The sequence below is a fragment of the Lissotriton helveticus genome, chromosome 4_1, assembly GCF_964261635.1.
Source record: "Lissotriton helveticus chromosome 4_1, aLisHel1.1, whole genome shotgun sequence".
NCBI lineage: Eukaryota > Metazoa > Chordata > Amphibia > Caudata > Salamandridae > Lissotriton > Lissotriton helveticus.
In genome coordinates, this window is record NC_136063.1 from 1,866,871,270 (window position 1) to 1,866,890,978 (window position 19,709).

The window sequence follows — 19,709 nt, forward strand, 5'->3', positions numbered from 1 at the left end:
TACAAACGTGGTAAGGCAGTATGATCACCTCTAATTTTACATTAAAGGCATATGTTAACGCCAGGGATTTGTCAAGAGGCTCTGCGGCACATAAGGCGCAGAAGTGAAGAACGCCGGGGGCTAAACGCTGCTCGAGACCCGGGGGTTGAGGAAGAGCATCGTGTGGGGGCCAGAGGGGCCCGACGGCGCCATCGGACTTTGCCTGTCGTTTGGCGCCTAGTGGATGCGGCCGCTACTGGGCCCTGGGGGACCACCTTAAGCACGACGAGAAGGAGAACCTCTGGTTGTGGGCCTTAGAGGTGGCTGTATCCCTGGTGGCCTTCTAGACCGTCGCCCATTATTGCACAGGACTGCGCAGTTAGGTGGAAATATTGCATTGGGCGGTTCACTATCGCATATACCAGCTACGTGACCCCCGTGAACGGACGGTGTGACAGTTAAACTAACAGTAGGCCTGGCGCGCCCACAGGCCTCGTGGTAGGTGCCGGCGGCTGCTGACTGGGGGTGTACCGCCAAGCGCAAGATGGGGGGCAGGGGCCCTCTTACAACCTCTCAGAGTAGTTTGGAAAAATATGCATATAATAAAGACTTCCCTCCACTGTCTCAGCGCAAAGACTCAACGGACAAGGCCCCGGACAGCGGTGGGGCGTCTAACGTGACGCTTGAAGATATTATGGCGGCTCTCACTAACGTTCAAACGACAGTAGGATCTATTTCTACAGACGTCAGTCTCCTGAGGGCCGATTTCCAGAAGATGACCGCCAGGGTCACAGATGTCGAGCAGGTAACCCAATCTTTGACAAAAGACACTACTACATTGTTAAAAAGAGTGTCGCAGCTAGAGATGGGTAACAAAAGTATGGCGGCAAAGCTGGACGACCAGGAAGGGCGCACTCGTCGCAACAATGTAAGGATCACAGGTGTTCTGGAGAGTGAATGGGGCCCAGCAATAGATCTGTACGTCGAGGACCTAATAAAAGCCAGAATTCAACACAGAGGACTCTCGACCTTTTTCTCGGTTGAACAGGCACACAGGGTGCCGGCAGGCAGGCCCAGACCCGGGGCCCCCCCAGACCAATCCTGGCTCGAATCTTCTACTTTCGGGATCGGGATGTTATATTGCAGACGGCACGGGTGGCACCGCCATTTCGAATACAAAACTCAACTGTGTCCTTTTTTCCGGATTATATGGCAGCGGAGTCGGCGCGTCACAGGAGCTTCTTGGAGGTTTAAAAGGAACTGAGACCCCGAGAACTGGCTTACTCCATGCTATTCCCGGCGAGACTACGGATGGTGGCGGACGGGAAAACCGGTTTTTTTTAGACGCCTGAGGAGGCCCACGACTGGTTGGAGGGATGGCGGCGAGAGGAGGGAACCGGACAGCCTGGCATACGTCGGAGGGTCCACAGAACAGAGGATGGCCACGGCGACCGAGAGCTAGATGTGGAGGGAATCCGCCAACAGAAGGAGTAGGCAGGAGAGTGAGAGACTGTAATGCAGTTTGACGTCGGATTAAAGACTTCTGCAGTGGTGTATGATAGAGCTAACTGCCGCTGGGAGAAGACACTGAACCTTAAAGTAAAAAGTGCCTTTGAGGAGGGGAAGATGTATATTCCTTTGGACTTCTCTCCCCTACACCCAAGTACTGTTCATGGGGAATGGGTTTAAGCACTCTGCTAAGTTGGGGTGGCGGGCAGTTGTGGGTCCGTCTGGCAGGGAGGCAGGGTGGGGGGTGAAGGGCACAGGAAGTTTTTCTTGTTTATGGTTATTGGTTGTTATGATTTCAAGTGCAGTATCCAGATGTGCATCGCTCAAGCGCAGTGTAAGAAATAGGTGTGACACCAGTAATTCGGAAAGGCATTATATATATTCCATCAGCCATGGCACAACATATCCTGCCTAGCCCCACGCAGGGAGTGAGCTCGGTGACTCCGGTGGCCCCTCTTTCCCTGCTCACTTGGAATGTGCGAGGTCTGGGAGACAAAATTAAGAGAAGCTTGGTCCTACAGTGTATTAAACGGAGTTCTCCCGCAGTGGTGTTGTTGCAGGAGACTCACCTCGCTGGCACCACCTGTAAAGCACTGGACAGGTGGGGGTATGCAATGAAGGTACACTCAGAATTCTCCTCGGGGTCTAGGGGGGTGGGTATCCTGGTGAGAAAGCAGACTCCACTGATAATCCATAGTATGAAAACATATGACCAGGGTCGGTTCGCAGCCCTGATCGGGCAGTGGGAAGGGTTGTCTAATAACATAGTCCCAGTATATGCTCCACCTGCATTGCACTCGATTACACTTCCGGCTCTCAGTAGGTTCCTTCTTGACCTTCTAGTGGGTGAGTTACTGATAGGGGGGGGACCTTAACGCCACTATAGAAGGGAATATTGACCGATACCCTGTGAGGGCAGGTGACTCGTGCACATCTCGTCTGGGAGGGTTTCTGGAGGCACTTAGACTGACAGATGTATGGTGCTGGCACCACCCGACTGCGCGACAGTATACATTCCACTCCGGGGTACATAATAGCCTGACGCAAATAGATTATTTTTTGGCTTCAGTAGACTACCTGAACAATGTTTAAAGTGTAGAGATTAAACCTAGAGGCATCTCCGATCATTCCCCAATACTTTTGTACTACACGTACCACCACAGGGCGCATATACCCGATATATCCTGGGTACCTACAGGTCCCCAAAATCAAAAACGCCCTTACTAGAGCGACCAAACATTATTTCTGTGAGAATGTTGCATCGGTTGACTCCCCTAGTACTCTATGGGAGGCATACAAAACGGTATTGCGAGGGCAGGCCATCGCATCTATCACGGGGCATAGGAGGGAAAAACAGCGAGAGCTGCAGGACCTAGAAATGGAACTGCACAGTGTGGAGACACAACATACTACCAATCCAACACCCGCCACGTCCCAAGCCCTACGCCTGAAGCAGCAACAGCACAGTGAACACCACCGGGTTGTAGCCCTGCAGCGGTTAACGCCAGTGAAACACAAGACATACGAGACAGGCAATAAGGCGGGCAAACTCCTGGCATGGCTCGACAAAAGGGAGAGAGGTACTAGATGGATAGCGCAGATATCTACGGAGGGGAATGGGCTTACTGCCGACCCTCTGAGGATAGTGCGCGCACTAGCTCACCACTTCAAAAAGGTATATACGTCCACCTCTACAATGACACAAGAGACGGCTCTTAGTTACATAAAAGACATTAACATGCCCAAGCTTACCCCTGAGGCGGCGCTTGACCTTGAAACGGATCTCACGGTGGAGGAAATACAGGGAGCAATTAGTTCACTACAGTCTGGCAAAGCAGTAGGGCCCAATGGGATACCCATAGAACTCTACAAATAGACGGCGGGACCACTGCCCCACATTTGCTGCGTATGTTCTCCGAAAGCCTGCAATTGGGCGAGCTTCCGCCAGATCAGCGTCTGGCTACCATAGTGGCAATCCCGAAGCCAGGCAAACCAGCAGACGACACCAACTCGTATCGCCCTATATCTCTGATTAATGCAGAGGCAAAAATTCTTGCTAAGCTACTGGCGACTAGGCTCACACCGCATTTAACGACCATGATCCATCCTGACCAATCTGGTTTTATGCCCGGCAGCAGTACGGCTCTCAATTTGAGACGCCTGCACGGGGTAATAGCCGGCACCCCCTGCCTGTAAGAACCTCCAGTCATTTTGTCTCTGGACGCCCGGATGGCCTTCGATATGGTCGAATGGCCCTTTCTGTTCGCTGTACTCCAACATTTGGGCTTTGGGCCTAATTTCTGTGCTTGGGTCCGCCTCCTCTACACTAAGCCGATGACCCATGTTGTGGCTAATGGACACATTTCAGATGACTTCCCCCTGACGCGTGGTACGAGACAGGGATGCCCCCTGTCTCCACTACTCTTTGCCCTGGTGCTGGAGCCACTGGCGGCATGGATTAGATTGGACCCCATGATAAGAGGTCTTGGGTGGACTGAAGGGTGGGAAGACCACATCTCCCTGTACGCGGACGATGTCCTGTTGTATCTCACCTCCCCTAAACGCTCTATATTAGTTCTCCTCAACATCTGGGAAATCTTTGGGAAGGCCTCGGGATACAACATAAATTGGTCCAAGTCAGTACTATATGTCTTGCGTGGCCCTCCGCCACAGCTCCCCTCGACCTGTCCACTTCAAATCTCTGTCACGGTCTTTAAATACTTGGGTATATACATATCAACCGACCCTGATGAATTTTGTAGTCACAACCCTACCGTTAACGTTATTAGGTAAGGCAGCACTTTACAAAATGATGGCCCTCCCTAGATTTTTATAAGTGCTAGAAAACACACCATTTGCAGTCCCGGTGAGCTATTTTAGGGCGATCGCAGCCCAGGTCTCAAGCTTGTTGTGGGTAAATAAACCGGCGCGCATAGCGCAATCCAAGTTAATTTGGGGATGGTACGATGGTGGGTAGCACAATTGAAAGTCATCAACCAGTGGATCCACGCCCCACAGACAGACCCGGACAGGCGGACAGAACAGCACTGGGAACAAATGATGTGTTGGCTGCCCTATACGAACGGGGGAGGTCCGCAGCACTGGTGGGACCTGTGAAGCACACAATCTCCATTTGGCACAAAGCGCAGACCAGACTTGGATGGCAGGGAGTTCTAACTCAAATGACACCTTTATGGGACTTAAAGAGACTGGGTAAACTCAGGAATCGTAAGGGCTTTGATAAGTGGGATGCTATAGGCATATCTACAGTGTAGGTTATGTGGAGTAAGGGGGATGTTATCACGTTTGAGGATCTTCAGCGGAACTATAAATTGGCCTCCTCCGAAACTTTTAGGTATCTACAGGTAAAACACGCACTGACAAAGGTACTGCCGCCAGGCACAGATGTCCCGGAGGCATCTACTCTGGAGGACAGATTATTAACAGACTGTATGTTAAAGAAAGCAACATCTTTTACTTACTGTAAATTGATCAATAATCTACCGGACCCCACTGGACCCCTAAGGGAGAAATGGGACCAAGACGTGGGCGACCTTGACGAGACTGACTGTCAGGATGCGTTGGTTTCCCCACGGTTGATTGGTATATCGTCACGGCTCAGACTGGTGCAGCTAAAAATACTACACCGATCATACTGCACCAGATATATCCTACACAAGATAGGAAAAACATCACACCCGTACTGCTTACGCCATTGTGGGGACGAGGGTACCTTCTTTCACACCATATGGCAATGCCCTAAAATTATGGAATTCTGGGTAAAAGTGATGAGAACAATTTCCCAAACAGAGAATATCTCGCTAGTACCGGAACCCAGACGCTGTTTGCTGAATGTTTGGGAGCCCAACGACCTTACTCATCAGGCACAGGATTGGGCCACATTCGGGATTATGTTTGCTAAGCGTAATATTGCACAAAAATGGGGCTCATCGGAACTACCGACACCGGCCCAATGGTGTAAAGACATGGACGAGGCCATGGTTGCAGAAAGAACGGTGTTTGTCAATGGGGGGTGTCCCCGGAAGTGGAGTAAAGTCTGGGGGGCACGGAACAAATTCAGAGGGGATATATGTGTCCCACCGGGTGATCAAGATGGGGAGGTCTCAGAGGACGAATAATATGGAAAGGAGTAATGCCGATAAAAAAGGAATGGATCGTGTAAATGGGACAAGCGCTGATGAGGTTATGCCTGTAACAACTGTATTCAACTGTGTTCTGGGGTTCGACAATGCATATTTGAGATTTTTTATAATGCTGTGATTTCACTGTTTTTTTTTTTTTTTTTTTTTTTTTTATAGAAACCTTTATTTGCAAGAAATAATATACAGATATATGCCTACAACCCACTGGGCCGGCTAGTGCAGTATCGCAAAACAGTGTAGTGTTACACAGCTCATCAGCCGACAACCAGGGGTCCGGCAGCAATGGTGCATGTCATCGGTCAATTCCAAAACGACAGGATATAGAAAGGTTTCATTTTAAAACAACCAAACAAAGAAAAAACGAAGAAGAGAAAAACAAGGCCATGCCCAAGTTATCATGTCTGTTCCATATGATGCGGGGAGAGACAGTCCAAAGACAATATGAAAAAACAGGAGAACCTTCAGGAGAGCAAAAAAGGGGGGGGGGAGGGGGACCCAGAGCCAGCGCACTATCGATAACACAGTACAGGAAGGAGTCGAAACGCACAGTCAAGGGGAACAAGGAGTGTCAGGGGGATCAATAAAAGGGGGGTCGCATATATCCCCACGGAATGAGTTCCATTGGTCCCATACCCTACCCCATTTTTTGGGTCTGCCACGGGAGATATAAACAATCTCCCACCTGGAGACTGACGGAGCCCTCTGAGATCCCCACAATTGTGCAATGTCCCGCTTCGCAACCATGTTCCCCAGTGTTACCCATTGAGTCTGAGCAACATTGCAATCATTCGGTTCCCATACATTCAATAGACAGCGCCTGGCCTCAGGTAGCAGCTGAACAGTCGTAACTTCACTCATCACCGCATGTATTCCATTCCAAAAGGACACAACCTCCGGACACTCCCATACTATGTGGAGGAAGGTAGCAAGCATACCACAGCCCCGCCGACACAGTCCATCCTCAGAAAAACCCATATGCATCAGTCAAGGACCCGTGACATAGACCCGGTGCAGAATTTTCAGCTGAACGAGTCGCAAACGCGCCGGAATCGCGACCTCTTTAGGAGAGGATATCGCGGCCTGCCAATCCTCATCATCCAGTTCAAGCCCATCGTTAGTCCAGGTACTACGTAGGTGAACAAGCAAGTCTGATCGAGTATTAATAAGTTTCTTATAAATAAGGGAGATAGTGCTGTCCGGAACATGCCCGTCCAGCACCCTGTCTTCCAGGGGGGAGCTTTCCGGGATGTCAGAACCAGCCGGAAAAACCGACCCGATGGCATGACGAACCTGAAGGTATCGAAAAAATTCCGAATCATTCAAACCATATTCCCGCTGTAGCTCAACAAAGGTCTTAACTCTATCCTTAACCCAGAGGTCACCCAACTTACTGATCCCGATGAGGTCCCATCTATCAAACCCTTTTGAAGTCCATAGTTCACCCAGCCTCTCAGCGGCATACAGAGGGGTCGCTCTGGTCAGCCGATCCGTCCATCCAGTAGCCGCGGTCGCGCTGCCCCACACCCGCACCGCCACTCCGGTGGGTCCCGTCAAATTCTTCCTAGCACCCCGAGAATAGAACGCCCTGTAGTAGTCCCCCCCAGGCAAGAGCAACCGGTCCATTTCGAAAGCAGGATTCGGAACTGGACCGTACATAGCATGGTTCACAGCACTCAACTGAGACGCCCAATAATATCGTCGTATATCAGGTAACGCAATGCCCCCATCGTACCAGGGTAACGTGAGCTTAGCCAACGAAATACGGGGTCGGCCAGCCCACACTAGCTTCCTCTGGAGGCACTCGATTTCGCGAAAGTAGCTAGCCGGCACTAGATCAAGAGTGTTTTGCACGGCATACAAGAACCGGGGAAGAGACATCATCTTAAACAGGGCTGCCCGTCCCAAGGGGGATAAGGGCAGATTACACCATGCCGCGACGTCCGACCGAAGCCGGGCGAGCGGAGGCAACAAGTTCCGGTCATAGCGCAACACAGGGTCAAGTGAAATATAAATCCCCAAATACTTAAAACCGTCAGTACGAACCGGGATCGGGCATACTCGGGGCAAAGAAAGAGGGTAGCCGGTGAGCGGGAAGATACAGGATTTGGACCAATTAATAACCAACCCGGAGTTACGTCCAAAGGAGCGCAGAACATCAAAGAGAACTCCCAGTGACTTACGGGGGGACGTCAAATACAAGAAGATGTCATCGGCATATAACGATACACGGTCTTCGAAATCAGGGGACCATCGAATACCCTTAAGGGAGGGTTCCCACCGAAGACAGGCGGCTAGCGGCTCGAGCGCAAGTGCGAACAACAGCGGCGACAAAGGGCATCCCTGTCTCATGCCTCGCCCAAGAACGAAGGGCTCCGAAGCTCTACCATTTACCACCACCTGCGCCAACGGTTGCTCATACAGGAGTTTAACCCATGCAATGAATTTTGGACCAAAGCCGAACTTGGCGAGAGTGGCCCACAAATATGGCCACTCGACCGTATCAAAGGCCATTGAAGCATCAAGAGAAACCAAGATGGCCGGTTCACTAAGAGATCCCGCCCTCGCGATGACGCCATGCAGACGACGAAGATTGAGTGCAGTATTGCGTTGGGGGATAAAGCCGGACTGATCAGGGTGAACCAGTCCGCTAATCACCGTGACCAGTCGATTCGCCAGTAGTTTCGCCAATATCTTGGGTTCAGCGTTTAAAAGTGAAATCGGGCGATACGATGAGCAGCGCTCGCGGGGCTTGCCGTCTTTATGAATGACTACAATAGAGGCCAGCCTCTGGTCCCTGGGGAGAAATCCAAGTTCTCGCGACGCCGCAAACATACGCAGCAGATACGGCGCCATTTAGTCTGGGCATAGCTTGTACAGCTCAACCGGTATACCGTTAGGGCCCAAAGCCTTCCCTGAACGAAGAGAGCGAATAGCGAGCACAACCTCATCGACGGAGAAATCAGCCTCCATTAACACCCCGTCTGACTCCGAGAGACTGGGCAAGTCAAGATCACGAAGCAGCAAACGCGAGTCCTCCTCCGGCAAGCCCGAGACCGGCGCGTACACGACCCGAAAGTGCCGGGCAAACACCTCAACTATCCCAAGCGGGTCCACGACTTGCGTTCCGTCAACACTCTCAACCACAGGCACCACACGGTTCAATCTGTCACGCCTATCCAGCCAAGCAAGCAACTTTCCCGCTTTATCACCCACATCATAGAGACGCCCCTGCTGCATACGATGCATTGCCTCAGCTGAGGCAGTCACCAAAGCTCTGTAATCAGATTGCTTGAGAGCCAAAACATGCAGTGTCTCAGGCGTAACCCCAGCCTCCAACCGTTCCTCCAACCCAGTAATCTCAGACTCCAAGCTTACCACCTCTTCTTGTTTACGCCGCTTCTCATCAGCAACCAGGGACAAAGTCTGACCACGGATCACAGTTTTATAGGCCTCCCATAGGGAGACTGGGGAAGACACCGACCCCTCATTTTCGGCAAAATAAAAATTCATGCATTTGACCACCTCAGATCTGATTTTGGGATTCTGAAAGTGCCATGGATTGATCGGGGCAATTCGGCCCCCAGTCCCCAGACAGATATCGAAGTGGAGCCACAGCGGGGAGTGGTCCGAGATCCCTCTAGCCAAGTGTTTAATTTCACGCACAGAGATCAACGGCACCATAGGCACTAGGATATAGTCAAGTCTCGAGAGACTTCCATGAGCTCCCAAGTGGAAAGTGTACTGAAGTCGGCCAGGGTGCAGTTGTCTCCAGCAGTCAGCCAACCCAAAGGCATCCAAGAATTTCCCCAACCATAACTGCGATGCAGGGAGGAGCCTCGGGGGGCTACGATCACTCTCTCCATTCGCCACAGAGTTAAAGTCTCCACCCAACACCAGCAAGCCATCGGGTAAACCCAGAATGACCTCACCCAAGTCGGCGAATGTGGTAGATTGCAGCCCAGGCGGCACATAAATAGACAGTATGGAAATCAATTTCCCCTCCCATCTCCCCGTAATGCCAGCATAACGGCCTCTGTCATCCAACACTGTACTATCTAACTCCAGGGGAAGGGAATTCCTGACCAGGATACCAGCCCCTCTCGATCCCGAGGTAAAGCCGGAATGTGCCACCAGACGATAACCTCTTCTGTTAAGTGCATGACATGTATTGCCCACCAAATGTGTCTCTTGGAGCAAGACCACATCCGGGGAACATCTCTTCAAGTATTGTAGCACAATCCCACGTTTTATTCTGTCCCCAAGACCGTTAACATTCCAGCTCAACACCCTAAGTCCCCCACCCCCCATCCCGGAAGAAGACTGACCGCCCTCCCCATCTCGAAACAGTCACATGTAAGCAAATGTAAAGCAAAGCACAGCCTCGGAACAAACAAAAAGAAAAGAACCCCCCCACCACCCCCAGTGAACCCATCAAATTCAAACCCCCCTCCCTGCACCCCTGCGGTAGACCGAAAAGCCACCCCAACTTGCAGTGTGCCTGTCGCCCCATTAAACTAACCTACAGAAAGAGAGAAAAGTCCCCAGAGGAGGAAGATCCCCTGAACCCCCCCAACCCCCGGGCATTCACACCATGCTTGAATCATAGTCTCTAAGCCACTGCGACAGGTTCTGGCTCGTCGATGTAGACTCACTGCTCCCGGGCCTCCACGCCTCCCTCGGCGCCTCTCGAGTCCTCCGGGCCCTCACGACGAGACAACAAAGTGTCCAACCAGTCACTAACCACCTCAGGGCGGTCAAAGAAGAACACACGATCAGCATGCTCGATTCTCAAGCGGGCCGGGAAAAGCATAGCATATTTCAGTCCCAGGTCTCTGAGCCGCCTTTTCACACCCGTAAAGCCCATCCTTTGTTTCTGTACTGCCTGAGTGAAGTCCGGATAAAAACTAATTGAAACGTTCTCAAATTTAGTGGGCCCATTGGTCCGTGATGCTTGCAGGATAGCGTCTCTATCACGAAAATTGAAGAGTCTAGCAATTATGGGCCGCGGAGCTGCACCCGACTTTGGCTTGCCACCCGGGACACGGTGGGCCTGCTCCACAGCGAAGAATTTACTTAGGCCTTTCGGTACCAGATGTTTCAGCACAAGGTCCTCCACCAGGATATCAACAGGCATGTCGGCAGAATTCTCCGGGACACCCACGATGCGAACGTTGTTGCGTCTGGCCCGGCCTTCAAAATCTTCCAAACGATTGGCAAACAGGTCACAATTAGCCCGAAGATGGCGGACCGTGGTCTGGAGTTCCGAGACATCCGTGGTCAGACTGGCAGTCTTAAGGTCGAGAGATTTGACACGCTCGTTTGTTTTCCCAAGGTCCGCTCTGATGAGGGTGACATCAATCGCCACCGTATCAATCTTAGCCGCCAGAGTTTCATATTGCTGGCCCATGGCGGATTGAACACTCGCAATAGCGCCCATAACGTCTTTCAATGTTGGCTCCTCGTCATCAGGAGTACCGTCCCCAGCTTCTTCCAGGGCACCACTCGATCCGCCCGGGGAGCCCCTTGGACGAGTAAATCGATCAATGGTCTGAGATTGGGCGAACCCCCCTTTGGGACGAACCTCTAGTGCCGCGTCTCTCAACGACTGTTCTGCCCGTCATGATGTGTAAGGAGCCCCAATGGGAATCGTAGAATCCAGTCAAAACGATCTCAATTGTGGCAGGCTCGGAAGTGCGAGCGGACAGGGACACAGCGCCAGCGACAGGCTGGCAGCGATGGCAGAGTCGGAACTCCGATCTGGAATTGGGCGTTCACAACAAGGATCAGAAATGAAACCGAAAGTACACCAGGGGCAAAGGGCGTGGCTTATCGGCCGTTGTTGTTCGATTGCCACCTGGGTACCTCGGGGACTCAAGCCCCCGGCTGGCATACGATGTAGGCCCCAAAGTCCAGGGTGCAGTAAGTCCAGTATCCGACGGCCAAATCGAGTACTGAAAGGAACGCTGCCATCAGCAGGGCATCAATAAAGAGTACCCGTCGTCATAATCAGGATCATTCACAGGATAGTCGCTGGAGGCGGAAGGGGTCTCGGGAGCCCTTAGCTCACGCGTCCATCTTGGAATCGCGCGAAGCTCCTCCCTCTGTGATTTCACTGTTAATGAATTAATAAACATAAATTTGAAAAGGCATATTTTAAGCTTGGTGGCATGCGATGATATTCGCCCTTCCGTTGCACTGGGTAGTTCATTGGGCGTTCCTCATAGTCGTCGTACATCATTGCGAACCCCCCATAATCGTAAGAGTCGTCGTAGTAGTCTGCTCGTAGGGCTGCGAATGACCTTTGATTGGGGTCTCAGATATGAGGTTGAGGATGACTTTGACCCCCTCAATGACTCGCTTGCGTTTTCCACCAAGTAAAACAACTCGATCGGTTGAGTGAGGGCAGCACTCTCGGAAAACCGTGAGGGCGGTCTGAGTGCATCTCTGAGCTCCTTTATTTTTGCCCCCTTGATTCCAATAATGCCGCCCTCCAAGCTAAGGTGAATCAACCACCTCAGTTCACAGTCGAGGTCGCTTCCTTTGTAGCCCTTGGGCTGTGTATTGAAGGTAAATGTGGGGATGATTTTCTTTAAAATGTCTCCAATGGCGTCTTTTTCGGCATTGATGCTCAGTATGCGGCTGGGCCCCTGGTACCCAGCCCTGGAAATGTTGGCCTTGGAATCTGCCACACCGCCGTGATATTCTTGCCGCTTTTTCCAATCACGGCCCCTGCATTCTTGCTCTGGAGGAGGATGCGCATGTCAATTTTTTCACCCGTGCCGCGGGATCTCTTTGGTGCCTGTTCTTTATTCTTTTCGGCCGCTGGGCGCTTGCCGTTGGTCTCAGCGCTGTTGAGTTCCACCTCATGGAAGCGGGCGCCCCATGTATTCTTCAAGGAGAGATTACGACTACTACGATGATTATTATGACATGAGTCCCCGCATAGGGCCTCCTGTTTCCTCCCGGCCTGGGTGGTAGTAGAGCCTGCGATTTCCCTCTCCCACCATCTCACGCTGCCAGAGATGGTGACTGAAGAGGGTGGCCTGAGGGACGTGGCGCAATTTCTTCTCATACTACAAAGTTGGGCGATCTGGCAAATGTCATACCATGGGTGCATCTGGATACGCAGGACGTGGTTTATATGGTAATGTGGATGGCCTTGCCATCTTAATAGGAGTAACCGTTAACAAAATTCTGTATGAATCTCTAGGCGAGGGAGATCCTAAGATAAAACAGCTCCTTCAAAAATGCAGAATTCCATCAAAGTAAACTAAATGATATGAAGCTTGGGAGATTACCATCATAGGCACACGACCTGATACAGACAGCACAGTGTACTCCCTGCAGAACAGTGCAAAGCAGTATTTTGAAGATTTTTGTGATGGGTTTTTATTTCTGAAGAATTGAGACAATTGCTCGATGGTTCTAATGTGTACCGTGGCTCTAAAACCAGGACAAATCCTGCTGCAGTTAAGGTGACCAGGGGAAGGGGACTGTCAGTGCTGATATTAGTACAATTTTTACATTTGTGGCAGCTTGCTTTAAAACAAAACTAGTTTTTCTATTCTCACAAATAAATTTCATTTGAATGGAAAAAGAAGAAGACGTATGTTAAATGGTTTTTGTGAAAGAAACGATGTGACTTATAAAAACTTCTTTCACATGTAAGAATAACTCATTGGCCTCAACATGCTGATAAGAGCGTACATGATCAAACTTGCCATTTTATAAAATATATAACTATTGCTGTCTGTGTCCTATCCAGAATAATAATGTTCATTTTTCACAGATTTTGAGTGCTTTTGCCACAGTGGTGCTTGCCACTTCATACTGGTTACACTCGAATAATCTTGCTAATTTTTGACCAGTTGTAGTCACTCTTGACACAGCAGTACACATGGTCGGTGCGGTGCTTTCACAGGCATAATAGTGGCATTTTTCTTATTATTATGGCATTCTTGCCATAGTGCTCAGAGCTGGTGTAATGCTTGCACTAGAATAATACCGGTAGATCTTGGGATTTTCAAAACACTGTTACCACTGCTGTCTGAGCCTTCTTTGTGTAAGATTAGTGTTCATCTGCATACATTCTTGCACACACCCATTCACTCACCCATCCATACCTACACTCACCTATTCAGCTATTCATCCTAAAATAACAGTTGATTAGTTCTCACAATCATACACTGACCCATCCTCATAAGCATACATATCAATTCACTAATGAATGCAGATGCACCGTCCTGTAACAAGCCAGATCTCATGGTTTTGCCAATGCTTGTTTTTTTGTTTTTTGTTTTTATAGCGAGCCATTTGTTAATACACTGACTTCAGGCCAGAGGTTACACACTCGATGTGCAGTCGCCTGTAGTTTGCAAGTGGTGGGCTTTCCCTCTGCATGAAAGATCTGGCCTTGTGAGGTTCCACCTAACAATCAGTGTAAACTCTATCATTTGTATTATGCTTTGGCATGTCTATAGTAATATTTTTCTCATCTCACTGTATAGATGTTAACATCTGATGAGTTCCTCTATGTGGGTGTGTACTTGTACTTTATTTACGGGTTGGCATAGTATTATTCTTTTTGTTTGTTAGAGAAGCATTTATTTTGAAACTCTGTTTAGGTTTCACCTACAGACAGCTTTGGCTCTGTGTTGTTGGACAATTTGTAGTGTACAAAATCACTTGTACCCCTCTTGTACCCCTCTACCCCTTTTGTACCCCTCTTCTCTTCTATCCCTCTACCCTTTTTCTACTCACTCAGGGCCTGCACAAGATCACTCAAGTGGCACTTTTGTATTAACTGTTTTGCATGTTGCACAGCAGCCACACTTCTCTACAGCACAGCTTAAACACATTGGCAACATCATTAGCTCTACCTATACACTTATAAGGCCCCAAAGGCAAGACCTATTGGCTATGCCAATGCTTGTTTTTAGTTTTGCCACCAATCAGTAGCTTCGTGAAGCTTCTGGTTGTAGCCCACTCATAAGGTTTCATACACAACAGACCCTTGTATAACCGATGTACATCTTCACCATCGATAGGTGGTATGCACAGTGTTCGTTTGTCATGTAATATTGTACATTCTTTCTTTGTGGAATTCTGATGGAGCACAAGAGTGGGATCACACTGTGCTCGTGTACATTATCTGCAGCCCCTACTTTGTGTGTATGTAGACAATTATACATGGCAAACTTATTATCTATACAGATGAAATACCTTAAATCATTAAGTCTTGATACACAAATATTGCCACTAATTGTCTTGTTTTTAAGTGTTCTATATTTTTGAAGTGCCCAGAGGAGTTGTGACTCATTTTGTAGTGTCTAGTAGACTCATATTTTTCTTTTGTTGTTTTAGGTATATAAAGGACCAGAAAACTCATTTTGTTTCACAAACTGTCCAGCAAATTCTGAAAATAGATTTAGAGTTTGTGCATGTCGACAATATCAAGGTTCTACTGGATTACAAGAGTTGTATGGCCCTTACAGTCCAAGCACAGTGTTCACATCTCAAAAGCAAGAGTGTGCTGAAATCACAACAGAACCTACGAAACGCAAGAAGATATGCCTAAGCGATGAACAGTTTGCTTTTCTGCTACTTATGGGGTTTGCCACGTTGGCTGTTCTCTTTGCTTTTATTATTCAGTACTTTGTTATAAAATAATAACTCTTACCAACTTTCTCTGGTCATATTTGTTAGTACTCTTAAAGTGGTAACTGGAAATAATCTTAGTTGCCAACTGTTAGCAGATGAATTTGTACTCTTCATATTAGAGAAGAGTAGTCCTAGACCGTACTGTTGAGCATTGCTGTAAGAGCTCTTTTAAAAACATGTTACATAGTTTGGCCTGAGCTGCTTGGTCGGTTACCTACTGGTAAGAGGTATTTTAATAGAACTCTGAATAAATGGTAAAACAAGAAATAGGCGATACAAAAATTAGATAGTAAATACTTATTACGAATGATAAGAGAAATATGAAAACCTGTTTGAAGGTCATTTTAGCGCAGGATAGTAAGGGAGAACACTTAATTTTTGGGGGAGGATACTTTTGTTGTATAGCAGAATGAGTAGCAGTTAAATTGGATCCTATAACATATCTAATGTGATTTGTAGGCAGGTTTAATGTCTAAGTTCAGTATTTAAAAACTGGTTGCATGTAATGGTAAAGAATACCATAGTTCTTACCATTTTTGACAACATTTGCGGGCTGTACTTACCGATGGTAGTATTCAAAGGAAATTACATTCTTAGGGAATAGTTGCCCCCTCTTCTTTGTACCTTTTAGGTTTTTTTTATATATACTATTGGTACCCATTTTTCCTTGGTCTACATTTCAATTTTTGTGTTTTGTGAACAGTACTAATTTACTGTACATCTGACATAATGTTGCTGCCCTTTCTGAACAAGCACATATATCATTAAGGAGAGGAGAAAAAAGTGCATTTATTATAAATGTTTTACTATTTGGCTCAAACTGAGCAAATGTATCCTTTTATACGGTTGCATTCTAAAGTTTTTGTTGGAAATTTCTGTTCAAATCCATTAGAATGGCTTTGAAACATAATGAAATGTGTGCCTTTTGATCCCTGTAACTCATAAAAAAGAAGAAAAAAAGTTGACAGGGTAACTTCAAAATCTTCATGGCAATGAATCTGTATAGCATGCAATAATATATGGAGATCATTTTATAAATGCATATAGAAATATATATATATATTTACATTCTGTAAAGGATAAAGTGCCCTATACATATTTTTTTAATACTTTTTATTGTCTATCAAAATTAAGTTCCTTAAACCTTTTTCACTGGTTTTCCGTTTTTTTCCACATTATGGTCATTGACCCTCTTCAAACTCTCCAGTTGGCCAATAAGGGTTATGCATTTATTAAAGCCTTTATGATATGTGGGCACCCTCACTTTAATGGAACATTTTAAATAATTATTTTTAAACAAATGTCTATAGAGCAACAAATATTTTTTTGCATTCCGTCACTTTATGTTAGATATTAACTTTTATGAAAGCTGATGAAAGTTGCACGTCCTTCCGCATTAGGTGTATTTTCATTTGTACAAAACATTTCTCAAATATGAAAGTGGGATTCATGGTTTTAGTTCTGTGCATGCCAAATGCTGAGATGCCATTGGTTGAACATGGTGCTCTGTAAATCTTCTCAAACATAAATAGTCGTTTTTTTAATAATGGCATTAAAACAAAATTAATCAAATCAAAATTATAAAAGGTATGTTCTGGCTTTAGGTGTCTGTTTAGCCCCTGGTGCAACCATGATGGCATCTTCAGTGTTTTTGGTTATATTGCTATTTAATACATTCCGGTGTTAGTGCACTAAGTTCATATCATTGCTGTGGGGGAGGGAGATTGAATGCTTTGTGAACTGAGGAAATTGCATCACTTCACCTTTTTCAGAAACATACTCTACTTTTTAAATTATATTTATTTGGATTTAAGATGTCCTGGGACATGTTTGTTAGAATGTATTCTACTTTCAGCATAAGGTTAAATAATCATTGTAGTGAAAATGATGATGCATTTTTTTCAAATATGAATGTCCTAGCTAGGCAAAAAGAGATGGTTTTATTGTGTTGCTTTTTTGTTATTGAATAGAGCAATGCAAGACTGCCTTTAACAAATGTCTCAAATGCCATTGTTTTATATTTTTAGATAGAACTGAACGGTTAGTGAAATTTAAAAATGCAAAAGTAATGTATTTGGCAATGCCTTTTCTACAGATAGTACTATTATTACAGTAGGCATTCTAAAATATTTGCTAAACAAAGCATGATTTTTTTAGGAAATATATTTTTGTAGTTGAGACATGTTAAAAGGCATGTCGCTGGAATTTGTACTGGAAATCATATTTTTGTTATGTAGATTTTATATGGATTATTATACATTCCAGAATAATATGCCCATGTGGTAACTGTACGAAAAATCTGTTGCTTTCTATTATTCTTGTATTGTAGTTTGAGGTATCTCAAACTTAAATCTAAACTGCCATGCAAATGTATTACTAAATTGTAACTATCAGATAGATAATATATTTAATATGACCAATAAAGAAACACATATATTCAGAAAGGCCATTGTCTTACTTCATATTTTCTTCATCATTGAATAATCATTCTCATAGCATACATGGGTCAAATAATTTTCCATTCCAATAGCTTCATGCTTCTGAAACAGTTGCATAATATCCAATAGACACCTAACCGCAGATTCCTTACATTAGAATTTTGTCTTCCGAACGATCTCGAGAAAACAGCACAGAAGTGGCAGGGAAAATTAACAATCACCACGGAAGAATTTAATTATGCCTATGATTTATCTCAAACCATCCTTATGTCAACCAAACTACAAACACAGTTTTATAAAACCTGCTTTTTTATGTATTATACCCCTGATAGAATCGCTAAATGGGGGAGTGGGAGAGGCACTTGCTGCTATAGATGTACATTATCTAATGCGGACAGTGTACACATATTTTCCTCCTGTGCAAATCTATCCTCTTTAAAACTGAACATTGAACAGTTTCTAACTGATATCCTAAAAACCGGAATAGTTCTTTCTAATGAAATGATTTTGCTTGGGGCAACTAATCTCGCAGAACCGTCCTTGGGACATGAACTAATATCTATTGCCATGGCGGTCTTAAGAATCTGTATCGCCTCTGCCTGGTTAGACCCTAATCCACCATCTTTTCAACAATGGTTTTCTAGATTGCTAGCTATATTTAACTTAGAAATGGCTATATATAAAAGAAAAGGCAGAAGACGGAGGGCCATGGGACTGAAAATCTGGAATCCTCTAATTGAGTGGTCCCAATCTCAAATCAATTCTCTGTAACATAAGGCCATAATCTGTGGGATCTAATTACTGCAAATCTAATTTGTTATCGTTATATATTATTTGAAATCTATAATTATTTTGATGTTATCTTTATCTCCCCAAATAGATGGGAAATGTTTTGGTTGTTTGATTAACCTATTTAGCCATTAATGTACAATGTATGAATTCATCTCATTTTCTAATTTCTCTGTGTTTATATGTGAAACATTCTGTGCTGAACTTGTCTGACTTGGGCGGGGGGGGGGGCTTTATCGATGTTGGAAAAAACCCAATAAAAATGAAAAAAAAAAAGAATTTTATCAGGCATCAGACTGGATCCCGGAGATGAACAGTACCCCTGCATGTCAGTAGGTGACTTTGATCGCCTATGCACAGCGTCGTCCCTGCCGGAAGTGATATCCGCCTCACCTATATAGGTGTCACCTCGGCACGCTGACATTAGTTTTTTTCTTTCTGCGCCAGTCAGTGCTGTCCTAAATAAAGAGCCACCCCACTGTCAGTTTTTGACAGAATTTTTTTAAATGGTTTGTCATGTTCTTTTTTGAGGAATTCTTCCTGCTGGTGTGTCAAGGACGGCTCTGAGGAAGACTTGTTTTTTTTAAAAAAAATTGAATTTCTTTTTATTAAACAAAACAAGCTTCTGGAATATGCATTATAGAGTATACATTAAAAGCATTTATCAGACATGGCAACTATTAAGTCATTGCAACCCATTTTCTATATTAAAGGTGTGTGCAGAGCCCAGCAAAACCCATTGGAGTACGCCCCTGAACAACCCATGGAAACTAAATGGTGTTCCACACAAGAGGAAGACAGGGTTTAAACCATGTGGTGCCTGTCATTTCCCCATGTTTATTACAGACCCACACCCCGTGTGCCTGTGGTGTCTTGAGTGCGACCACACTTCTAAGTTATGCTCAGACTGCCAGTCAATGAGGGAGCAGTCCCTAAAGCTGCTACCAGTCCGCCCAGTGATGCACGACTCCTAGAAGATCTCGATCCTGGAGCCCCAAGGCCTCTGACCTCAAGATTCATCGGATCATTCGGGGACGAAGCATAAGAAGTTGAAGCATGCTTCGACTTCTCCTAGTCTGTAGGCTGATGCGATGAAGGAGCACTGGTATCTGAAAGAGACACGTTAGTGATAGATTCCGTACCTTAGAATATCCCCAGGCATCAGACTCGA

At 46.4% G+C, this 19,709-nt stretch overlaps 1 protein-coding gene and 1 pseudogene across 3 annotated transcripts in view; one reads left to right on the forward strand and one right to left on the reverse strand.

Moving 5' to 3' along the window:
• The window catches only part of LOC144829404 (fibronectin type-III domain-containing protein 3a-like), a 618,864-nt gene extending 601,109 nt beyond the window's left edge, over positions 1 to 17,755 (forward strand). For all 3 annotated transcript variants that reach the window (XM_078688524.1, XM_078688526.1, XM_078688525.1), the window contains one exon: positions 15,015 to 17,755. In XM_078688524.1, coding sequence (XP_078544650.1) covers positions 15,015 to 15,320 — 306 coding nt within the window. In that variant the 3' untranslated portion in view covers positions 15,321 to 17,755. The remainder of the gene's footprint in view (positions 1 to 15,014) is intronic.
• LOC144826858 (heterogeneous nuclear ribonucleoprotein K pseudogene) lies at positions 11,767 to 12,768 on the reverse strand (annotated as a pseudogene).
• Positions 17,756 to 19,709: the final 1,954 nt, after the last annotated feature.